Genomic DNA, 12,040 nt, shown 5'->3' with positions numbered 1-12,040 from the left:
ATGTCCCACTTCTGGGTCCACTGGGAAGAGCATGGGGGGGGCCCCCCCCACACCCCAAGCTGAGTGACTGGTGCCTCTTGTGTCTGGGGAGGCACCCGGGGTCCCCCCGTGCCCTACTGCCAAGCTGGGGGGGGGGGGCATGGGGGGCCCCCAGCACGCTCCCCAGCAGACCTGGAAATGAACCAGAAGTATTTCCGGTCCACTTCCGGGTTCTCCACTGAGCATGCAGGGGGCCCCCCTGTGCTCCTGTGGGACGCTCCATCTGCCCCAGTATTGCAGCATTCATGACCCATGCCTGGTACCTCGAGGTATGTAGAAAAAACATTTAAAGCTGTGTCTGTGGCTGAATTGCAGATTCTCTGAATCAGCATTGAATCTTCAGATTCAGATTCAGCCGAATCGAATCAGGGACAGTGATCTGAATCAACAAACGAATCACTGTCCCCGAATTGGGCCGAATCCAAATCTGAACTGAATAGGGCCCATTTTGCACACTCCTGGTAGGTATGTGACAACAGGGGCCATACATGCCCCCTAAATACCCTGAGACCCCTAGCCGACGCAGAATGGGCTGAGCAAAAAGCCCCAGGGAGAGGGAAAAACTTGCCTTTAGGGCAGGGAGAGCAGGAGCTGCAGCTGCACATGTTGCTGCGGTTTAAAAGGTCACCGTCAATCAATTTTGGCAGTGCCCAGCTGATGCCATCAGCCACAGGCACCACCGCGGGCAATTTAAAAGACACTCAGAGTGCCAGAAGAGAGAGGGAGGGAACTGCCTCCAGGCTGACTGAGGCTGCGACAGAGATGGTCTCCAGGCACCAAGGCAGAGCGGTGCTCAGGCCACAAGAGCCCTGTTAGTAAGGGGCAGAGAGGCTCTGGCAGGCAGGCTGAGAAACAGAGCCTCAGCATAGGGCAAGGGGCAGCTCCCGTAGGAGTGAAGAGAATTAACTAAATCCTAACAGGGACACTGAGTCCTGAATAGATAACTCCTCCAGAGTAGAGTCTTCCTTGTTTGTTTGTTTTTTCCTATTTTTGTTGATTTTTATTCTGAGAGGCCACAAGAGCCAAGGGACAAGTGGACCCTTATCCAAGGCCCACTGCAGGGAGAAGCTCCTTGAGGACAAGGTAGACAACTTTGAGAGGGCCAGGAAAATACTGCCAGACTCGGCCAGCATTTCCTTGAGGAAGCAGAAGCTAGAACATCGATTATCAAAGATCTAAACTTGACAAAGCTGAGGTGCCACAAGTATCATAGCATCTCGACACCAGCTGGCATGTAGATGGGGTGTAAAGGAGGTGGAGTCCAAACGTCAACCATTCCAAACACTGTGAGTACCCCAAGCTGGGACTTCCGTATATACACTGCTGACCCCCTCCTTTGAATTATATTCCATCAAAGTCATGGCAGGAGAGTTGAGGGGAATGGAACCTGCTTTGGATACTCTAAAAATCATTTATCAGGTAAGCAGGAGCATTACAAGGTAACAGACATACATACATTTTAAATATTTCTTACTCTTAGAATTCAAAAATACCTTGATGTGTAGCTATGTTTTGTTGTACTCTTCTGCTCGTGATGATTTTCATATATTAATAAGTAAGAACATTTTGCAGAACTGCATTTTAGTGTTCTATTGAAATGTGGTTAAAAAACCCAAATGGGCAATCACTATGTTCCCAGCTGTACGTTACCTACCATAAGGGCTGTATATACATGTTACTTAACTGGAATTCTGGTTAGACCTTTAATATCTAGTAGTTCATCCAATATCTAGATGAATTATTGAATACAGAGAAAATGCGCCTTAGTTCTGTCTCCTTAGAGAGAGATGACATTCTGTTTCCAATGGCAATTAGAATAAGTGACATTGCTGCCTTGGTATTGCATGTAATAACATTAGTTTACCAGAACAACATTTTTTATTTGTAGCCTCAAGGGAAAAATAGAATGTTTTAGGTATTACTCGGTCTGTAAATAATAATTAATTATGTATACCAGATTCATTACCTTCTGCATCAGGATCTCCAAATGGATTTAATTCTGCTGCATCAGGATCTCCAAATGGATCTGAACTGGAATTGGCCAAGTCTTGCTCCTCCTCATCCAAAAAATTAAGTTTGTTGATAAGCTCTGGAAATAAATGGAAACGTTTCAATATGGCCAAAGCCAGGCTTGGATACAAAAAGTGTTCACTAAGCACATTTTAAGTTAAATAAATACACAAATGATCCCTGGGAAAAATGAACTGAGGCCCATTACCAACTGCAGAACTTAAATTAATGTATTTTGTAGCACACCAACATTTGCAACCAGAAGAAATAAACAGAATGAAAGATATTCACAGAATTGTTTAGAATGCAGAAGTACTGACCTGCTACATTGCAGCACAAGACCTCTGGATCTGATTCAATAAATAAATATTGTAATATATCTAGAAAGCTATATGCAACAGCTTGATTTCAGAATATGCTTTATTCATGTATCTTTTTCACTGCCAATAGGAAATTCTCGTCTTTCTATTCAACATGGGTGTTAAAGTCAAGGACAGAACATTTTGTCAATTTATAATAGGTAAGCATTATTCACTGCACAAATAATATTTTAATTATATGGTTTTTATTTCCTGTTCACACTCATTTGACAATGCAGTGGCTGAAGAGAGAGCCATGTCATGTTGTTACCTGTTGGATGCACTACAAATTACTGAAATTCACATAGGCTAAAAAATACAAAGATAAAACTGACAGCTGAATACAAGCAGAAGTCAAAAGGTAACAGGTCACAGTAAATACAGACAATCAGAAACAGAAAGAAAGGAGGAAAGCTCATAGACCTTCAGAGGAACTGGCTGATTTAGCTGAAGGCATATTTGCTTGCTTTATGCAGTCATCTTGATCTTCATCTAAGCTGCTCAGAGCATTCAACTGGTTTACAATTTCTGTAAACAGAAGCCAGTCAAGACAAATGTAATGTAAGGTCATTTAATGAAAAAGAAGTGGAAAGCATGCTGTTACTACAGAAAGAGAAAAAAAAGGAAAAGAGAGAGAGAACACATTGTTAATTAAAAGAATACACTGACAGCGAGTCATTACAGTGATATATAATACACTTAGGCAGCTGCATAGAAGGCTTCTGCGCTATTTCAACAAGAAGGAAAACAGTCATGTATATATGGAAAAAAGCCGATGTGTGTCTCTGTTAGCAGTGTCAATGTTACAATTTTTCCTGAAGATGAATGCACACAGTACTGCAATAACTAGGTATGTGAGATATCATTTTACATAAACAGTTTTCCTATTTGTAAGTAAAACTTGAATTTAAAAGCATAAAGTTAGCTTAATACACAAAATGACTGAGGAGACCATAAGGTCAGACATGTATATATTATGCTGAATTTAGAGCCAATCTCCATGAATTTTACAGCTAAGACAGATCCAGTTATATAATAATTTTAAATAAAATGGTCCCTAACATGCTTCTAAATAAAGCACATTGCAACAGGGCCAGATTCTACTGCTCTTACTGTCACTGAGCAAAGTCCTACTTTTTGGATAGATCCCATCCACGGGGAATAGCTCAAAATGAACATTCTCAATCATAAGGCTCATTCTGACTTAAAATAATCCTGGCATGGCTACTTTTAGGCTTGCTTAAAATGATGCATTCTACAGTTGAAAGAAATTAAGAAATGATAATAAAACAACAGGGAAAATTAATTGCTATTCATTAACCAACAATTTACAATGAAACAGAAACTGAAAAATACTCAAGACTATTGTGGAAGGATCAGCCAGGAAAGCTGCAGTTAAAGCAAGGATTCAATCACTTTGTTACACATGAAATGATGGCACATCCTCCTTAAAATACAACACTTACTTAGCCTGGGAGTGACACCCAGGGTAAACAGGAAGAAATCTAAGGTGTCTTTAAAAATCATTTTAATCCAACAGAGAATTAGAAACACAATTATATATTAAGCTGGACTATATGGCTCTTAACCAGGGCACACTGCTGAATAAAGACACAGCAGAACAGACTTAACCTTATATACATAACATCTGAGGCATTTAAGTGGGTCCAGTATGAAGTTGCAGGTCTCCAACCTTGTAATACATAACTCAAGGTAGACCCTCATTAGCCCACCTATGGGATTCAGCTCAATCTTTTTAAACTCTGCCTTCTCTCTTCCCCTAAGCAAGGTACCAGGGGATCAGTCGGAAAATACTTAAGATTTCTCCTTGACCAGAGCTCTGCTTGAATCTCCTTTAATTTTGAACACTGTCTTTTTGTGGCTAGTGTCATCTCCAGCTGGCTCTGACTGAATGACCATGTAACCATAAACAACTGGTTTGTCTGTGAGTAGCCTTCAGCTGGTGCCCAGAGCAACAATTGAACTTATACCTCTGGAGCAGGGGTGGACGATTATTTCTGTTGGCGGGCCACTTAAGTTTTGATGAGCTGTTGTGGGCTGCACACGTAAAATATTTAAGAAAATATAATTTTAACAAATGATAGATGAAAAACAAATGATATACTAAAAATCAAACATCGACTATAACATATTTTATTGTGAAATATATTTTTGTCCTGTTTTATGGGGTTTTTTGAGTAGTGTATATACAGATGATTGCAGTGGGGATGATGCTCAAGGGCAACCAGCATGATTTCATTAGGAGCAGGTCCTGTCAGACCAACCTGATTGCCTTCTACGATCAGGTCACACAATCATTGGACGCAGGTGTCACGGTGGATGTAGTCTTTCTGGACTTCAGGAAGGCCTTTGACACTGTCTCCCACCCCATTCTCACCCCATTCTTTAAAAAGCTAGGTGACTGTGGCATTGATGCCTACATAGTAAGATGGATTGCAAATTGGCTGAGGGGTCATACTCAGAGAGTGGTGGTGGACGGGTCATTTTCAACCTGGAGGGAAGTGGGCAGCAGGGTCCCCCAGGTCCTTGGGGCTGCACTGTTCAATTTCTTTATTAGCAACTTGGACGATGGGGTGAAGAGCAGCCTGTTTAAATTCACAGATGACACTAAGATTTGAGGTGAGGTGGGCACGCTAGAAGGGAAGGACAGATTACAGCAGGACCTGGACAGGTTACAGGGGTGGGCAAATGAAAATAGGATGGGATTCAATACTGACAAGTGCAGGGTGCTGCACTTGGGCAGTAGGAACCAGCAGCATACCTATAGGCTGGGGAACTCCCTTCTCGAAAGCACGGTGGCACAAAGAGGTCTTGGAGTCATTTGTAACTCCAAGATGAACATGGGCCGACAGTGTGAGAACACGGTCAGTAGGGCTAACTATACCCTGTCCTGCATCCACAGATGCATCACAACCAGGGCCAAGGAGGTGATCCTCCCCCTCTATGTGACACTGGTCAGGCCACAGCTGGAGTACTGCGTCCAGTTCTGGGCACCGCACTTCAGGAGGGATGTGGACAACACGGAGAGGGTTCAGAGGAGGGCCACTCACATGATCTGGGGACAGCAGGGCAGACCCTATGAGGAGAGGCTACAGGACCTGAACCTGTTCAGCCTTCACAAGAGAAGGCAGAGGGGGGACCTGGTGGCCATCTATAAACTTACTAGGGGGGACCAGTGGAGTTTGGGAGAAACCTTGTTCCCCTGAGCGCCTCCTGGAGTAACAAGGAACAACGGCCATAAGTTGCTAGAAAGTAGGTTTAGACTAGACATCAGGAGGCACTACTTCACAGTCAGGACGGCTAGGATCTGGAACCAACTTCCAAGGGAAGTGGTAATGGCTCCTACCCTGGGGGTCTTCAAGAGGAGGCTCGATGTTTACCTGGCTGGGGTCATTTGAGCCCAGTTTCTCTCCTGCCCAGGGCAGGGGGGCAGACTAGATCTACAAGGTCCCTTCCGACCCTACATCTATGAATCTATAATAGCTCTAAATAAAGTCTTACTTTTGTATATTGTATGGGAGGGGGTTGAGGGGTATGAGTGTTGGGGCGGTTTGGAGTGTATGTGGGAGGATGGGTGTATGGGGGTGGCTGCTTTCCCACTCGGTCCTAGTAGCTGGCCAGGGGTGGTGGGAGGAGGGACAGGGAGCAAATGCAGAAAAGCTTGCCCAAGCAGTGCGGTGCAGGTACGTTCTGCCCCCCATCCCAGTCTGGCCCATGACTGCCCCCATGGTGCTTCACATGGGGACAAGCCCCACTCACTCCTGCCCAGGGCAGCCCATACCATGCTCCCACTCATATCTGCCCTGTGCCTGCTGATGGCCCTGGCCCTGGCCAGCAGCCGCAGTGTCCGACAGGAACTGTTCTCGCTGTGGCAGGAGCAGCCCCACCAGAAAGCCGTGCATGTTGGCTGGGGCTGGGGTGGTACCATTAGCCAGTATGGGATGGGTGTGGGCAGTAGCATGGCACAGGATGCCCTGGGCAGGAGTGGGCGGGGCTCGGCCCTATGCGGAGCACCCTCGGCCAGATATAATCAACTGGCAGGCCAGATCTGTCAGAGCATCCCACAGGGAGGCAAGGAGGAGAGGACGGGTTCTCCTGCCCAAAAGAGTATTCAAAACACTTCAAAAGATCTAGGTACATATTTAAAATAACAGATATGGGAGGGGTATAGGGCTAATCAGCTCCCACCTTCCTCTGGGTAGGCAGTAAGGTGTAGAAACCTCTAGACCAGTATGTTACAGAGACCACTTGCAAGAAAAGGGATCCTCCCTTTTATCTGCCACTGCTTGCTTCCTCCTCCTTCAAAGCTGCTCATCACCTGCAGTCCAGTTAAATCTTAACCCTAAGGGGCTGTACAGGCAGCTGGCCACTGGTTTGTTAGTTCAGCATGGTAACATATTTTCAATAAACAGATGTCCTGCACCATATTGTGGTGAGTTGTGTAAAGCAGCCAAAGGGACTAGGGACAGAAATTACACATAAACTGGTTTAAGTGAGCAGAAACTGGTTTAAACCTGTAACAGAACAGAAGTTCCATGCACATAAACCAGTTTCAAAGGCTAGGGACAGATATTCAAAAAGCCCAAGCCTGAATTTTGGCTGGGGTTGTCAGATGCCAGATGTCTTTGCTGCTCATGCAGGAGGCTGGACCCGATGATCTTTCAGGATCCCATCCCTATGATTTCCACCCTATGATTCTATTAAATTGATTCAATCTTTGCAGGTAGTCTAACCTGCAGAGCTTGAACTGATTTGCAAGCGGACAGACATTTCGTTTTGATCCTGGAATTGCAGCCACCTGCCTGCAGTGGCTCAGGCTAGAAGCCGAGGGATGCTACAGCGAACCCCCCGCTTCCCTTCCACAATGTTAAGCTGAGGGGGGGTGTGGCCGGCCCTGGCAGGATGCTATGATTGGGGAGGGGGTTAAACCCCCACCCTGCCTGCACAGTCCCCAGCTGGGGTATGCCTGGAGAGGGAGGGGTAGCAGCCCTCCCCAGGCTTCGCTACCTCTAGCACTCTGAGGCAAAGGGTGGGGGGAGAGGACTACCTGTGTGGACTGTATGCATCTGTTCATGAAACTGAGCTTTTCAATCTCCCTCTCCCTGCTTCTTCATACTGTCTGCAAACCTGACAGACAAAGGAGCCATAAGGGAGCTGATAACACAAAGTTTATTAGCCCATCAAGAAAACAAAGCCTCTCTCATAAGTTCAAGACCTCCTTAAACAGTTTTTTCCAAGGAAGGAATGGAGGGACATTACCAGCTGACCGGTTGATTAGCTTCAAAAAGCCCTAAGTGGGCACTGTTCTGTTTGCCTTTGTCCCAGTGAAATTGGAGACACACACAGACACCTCTCAGCTTCAGCTAGCATTGGGGAGGCGTGACCGTGACCACATGCCAGTTAGGGTCCATGTGGCTGGGGGTCTGTGCTGTGGGAGAGGGGAGGGAGATGGGGATCCCTGCTTGAACAGCGAGTGGTGAGGGGCAGGGGGAACCCAGGCAGATGCTGCTGTGCCTGAATCCCCTACCTGCTTCTCAGCCAGCCAGAGCAGCGATAGTGCTTACTTAATCAGTCCCCCATAGCAGTGATAGTGTTTACTTAACCATATCCCCCAGTGACACTGCTTACTTAACTATGCCCCTGCTCAGGGCAAGTGGCAGAATAAACCCCCTCCCTGCCGCTTTCGCTTCAGGGGGCCATGCCAACTGGCCTCTGGCCACACCCCCACCCCAGCTGTTGGAGTGGCAAGGGAGAGAGGGACCCTGACAGGGCAGTAGCCCCTGTTATGGTGTCCTGGGGAGCACAAGCCTCTTCCTGGTGGGAGGGCTGTGCTGCCGCATACTGTGTAGGGCGAGTGGTGTCAGCTCTAGGAGGGACTTGCAGGGCTATAGCCACCCCAAAATTTGGCTTAGCCCCTGTAGTCACCACTCTTGAGCCCCACCACTGCCACCAGTCACCCTGCACAGGCTGTGGCAGCTCCACCCATTCTGCTCCAGCCCACAGCACAGCCACCCCACCAGGAAGAGGCCTGCACTCCCCAGGACACTATTCCCTCTTCACTGATCCAGCAGCAGGGCTGGGGGCATGGCCAGACGCAGACCAGCATGGTCCCCTGAGGGGAAGAGAGCAGGGAGGGGGTTTATTCCCTCTTCTGTCCCCTTTCCCTATGGGAGAGCCCAGCCAGGGTCATCTGCCTGTCTGGGTGCAAGCAGTAGAGGCTGTGGCCAGGGCTGGCAGACCCTACTACAATGTGGGCTGGAATGGGGGTACAGCTCCCGCAGCCTGCGCAGGATGGGCAGTGGCGGTGGCAGCAGGGCTCAGAGGGGTGGCTATGTGGGCTAAGCTGAATTTTGGGGTGGCAGTAGCCCCCCAAACCCTCCCTAGAGCCACCACTGCTCATCCTCCACAGGCTGTGGCAGCTCTGCCCACCTGGCTCCTGCCTTCAGTGCAGCCCCCCCCACCCAAACCGGGAAGAGTCTTGCACTCCTCAGAACACTATGACAGGGGTTGCTGGACCCTCAGGGTCCTTGCCCCCTTGCAAGGGGGACACAAGTAATAGGGCTTGGGGCTGAGGGGGGTGAGCCTGTGCTGTATGCACTACTGCGGGCGCTGGTGCTGTCCTGGATGCCACCCTCCAGCGGGTAGAAGGGGCCACCAGACAGGAGTTTTCCTTTATGGAAATCAGTTCAATCTACGTAGGTTAGACTAACCTGCAAAGATTGAATCAATTCAGGCTCCAGCTTTTTGAATGTCTGTCCCTAGCTAGTAGGAGGAAGGACCCAGCACAGAATCTCAGACTATTTTAAATGTTTAGCAAAGGTGTACCTACTCCATATAAATATACCACAGATTTCCAAGCAGGAGGAATACCATATAGTTAGTTCTAGAGAAGGCAATAGGACTCACATAACACAAGGGTGGTCAACCTACAGCAAGAGGTAGTGGTATGGGCAAACTCTGTGTGTGCCATTTGGCAGATTAGGGAGGGGAGAGGCAGCAGAAGAGTCAATAGGGTGGGAAGAAGAATGCAGAGCAGGACATTAAGCAGTGTGCACAGGGCAGGGAGTAGAAACTAGAGGAGGATACTGGGCAGACAGCAGAAAGCAGCTCAGCAGACTGGGTAGAGGAAGGGGATCAGAGTAGCACTCAGGAAGGACACAAGCCTAATGTCTGTCAAAAAGTCTGGCCCACACTGATATAGCACATCTCAGCTACATAAATTGCCTGCACATTTTCCATGCTATAGAATTTAAATATGGTAAAATTATAATCAATCAATTCAGCATTTCCAACTGCCTTCTTCCTAAATTCTAATAAAAGAAAATCCTTCAGATTTGCGAAGAATAAACTACACAGATCCCACTGAAATCTCAAAACCATAGTAGCCATTTTTCAAAAGGTATTTTGAATGCCCCATTTATTTCTTTACTTCAATGAAAAGGAAAGTTCACTGTGGCAGTGCACTGTGTGTGCCTGCCACTTGCAACCAGTGGGTTGCGTAGCCCCGGTGTGAGGGGGTGGTAGTGTGAGAGGCCCCAGTGTGAAGGGGGCCTGCGACGAGGAGCCCGAGAGGGGCCGTACATCGAGCCCGGTAGAAGGCCAGCACAACGATAGGCCTCGAGGGGGCAGGGTCCTGCGGTGGTCAGCCCAAAGGGGAGAGTACCCTCGACTGGCCCATGCTGGGGCCAGGACCACAAGGGTCAAAAGGGCCAGGGGCCCACCGCGAAGGATGCCCCAGAGCCGGGGGCCTGGGGTCCCGACTGGCCTTGAGGTGGGCCAGGGCAAGAGGCCAAAGGTTCCGGGGGAACCACACCCGAGAGGGGAAAATAGCTTCGGGAGAAGGAACAGCAGGACGGTGAGCCCAGTTGAGAGGATAGCAGTGCGTGGGGCCTAAAAGACCGGAGGCTCAAGAACATGGGGAGCCTCAGTGTGAGAGGGCGGCGATGAGGAGGCCCCAGCGAGGGGGCAGTGATGAGAGGCCCCAGCGAGGGGGTGGTGATGAGAGGCCCCAGCGAGGGGGCAATTGTGATTTAAGGAGGGGAGGTGTGTGGCAGAACACAGGGTGTCTCTGCCACTTTAAGGGCCTGGAGCTGGCAGCCTCCAGGTGCCTGATTAGGGCAGCCGTTTTAGAGAGTAGGGCTGCCTTTATAAGCAGGGCAGTTTGGCTGCTGTAGATCAGGCAGCAATATTGTCTGGTTATAGGACTGCTGTGAACAACTTGGAGGTAAGGGGGAGCTGCAAGGGTTTGGCAGGAGGCTCCTGGTCCTGGGCATGACCTGAAACTACACCCTGCTGGGAGTGGGTGGCCTGGTGGGGCTCTCAGTGGCACGGGAGCCCCCAGGAAATGCCAGGCCAGTTATCACCCTGGTGAAAGGTGGGTTGGGGTGCCTTAACCCCTAGCTCCCACAACCACTGGGTGGGTTACCCATGTGTTTGTTGGGGGGCCCAGATGGGCCAGTGTTGTGAGGGGCCCAGAGAGGGCAGACCCTGAGAGTGGGAGTGATGTGGGTGTGGTGCTGTGCTTGCCCATGAGAGGATGGGGAGTAGTGGCATGGTGAGGCCCAGTGACAGAGTGAGCGGGTAGAGAGACCCAGCCTGAAGGGGAGAATACCCTCGACTGGCCCAAGCTGGGGCCAGGACTATGGTAGTCAAAAGGGCCGGGGGCCCACCGTGAGGGATGCCCAAGAGCCAGGGGCCTGGGGTCCCGACTGGCCTGGAGGTGGGCCAGGGCCAGGTAGCCGAAGGTTCCGGGGGAACCACACCCGAGAAGGGAAAGTAGTTTTGGGGGGGTGAGGTAGCCCAGATGAAGGCGGAGTGGCTGCCTGATAAGAAGGATCAGAGAGGGGTCCTGTTAGGATGATTCTGGGGCCCAGTGTAGGGCCGGTGATGAGGAACACCATGATGCCATCTGTGAGGCTTGGGCTGCGGTATTAGGGGAGGTTGGAGCCGCAGAGTGCCCCTGGCATCGGGGCACTACAATGGGCAGCCTCCCACTTAATTGACATTGATATATGAATCAATTATCATCAAAGGTGTGGTGGGCGAGATAAGCGGGCGGTTGCCCAGAGACAGGTGGGTGGGCCACGAAGAGCTCGGCCCTGAGTAGGCCCCTGTCACGGTGACAGGCGGGTGGGCCACAGAGCTCGGCCCCAGGTGGCCCCGTCACATTCACCTTATTGAATAGTAGATCAAACAAAATCCAAGACCTTGTTATTAAAATGGGGTATGGATATTGATGAGATTTTCATATTCTTAATTCAAAATGTGAAAACTCAATTAAAAATCCAATGTTGTTTGAGAATAACAAATTAAATACAGAGTTTAAAATCAGTGGGACTTTTCCTTACAGTTAGCTGCTACTAAAAAGTAGACGGAATATCAAAAACCCTGACTGAAGGAACTTAGTTTGGCACCTGGCAAGAAGCTTGGATGATGAGATTTTTAAATAGCATTACAACATGTGGCTCTCCAGAGCAAGGTTCCCTCCTGCAACACACAGCATTTCAGACTGTTAACTGACATTAGGTGGGTAGACTACTAGGGGTAGATCCAGGAAGGGTAGTTGTTCAGTCGCACCCCTCTGATCCCTACACCATCCAAAGTTTAAAATT

General features: G+C 48.9%; 1 protein-coding gene across 15 annotated transcripts in view; it reads right to left on the bottom strand.

Moving 5' to 3' along the window:
* Nucleotides 1-12,040, bottom strand: part of EHBP1 (EH domain binding protein 1) — a 364,380-nt gene that overhangs the window by 174,772 nt on the left and 177,568 nt on the right. For 11 of the 15 annotated variants that reach the window (XM_059719703.1, XM_059719709.1, XM_019500781.2 and 8 more), the window contains exons 8-9: nt 2,832-2,936; nt 2,006-2,128 (exon numbers count right to left, since the gene is read on the bottom strand). In XM_059719703.1, coding sequence (XP_059575686.1) covers nt 2,006-2,128; nt 2,832-2,936 — 228 coding nt within the window. The remainder of the gene's footprint in view (nt 1-2,005; nt 2,129-2,831; nt 2,937-12,040) is intronic. The other 4 variants (XM_019500783.2, XM_019500784.2, XM_059719751.1 and 1 more) reach the window with 1 other exon arrangement.

This window comes from Alligator mississippiensis, chromosome 1 (genome assembly GCF_030867095.1).
Source record: "Alligator mississippiensis isolate rAllMis1 chromosome 1, rAllMis1, whole genome shotgun sequence".
NCBI lineage: Eukaryota > Metazoa > Chordata > Crocodylia > Alligatoridae > Alligator > Alligator mississippiensis.
Note: the sequence above shows the minus strand (reverse complement) of the source record. Positions and strands in the feature narration are given on the sequence as shown.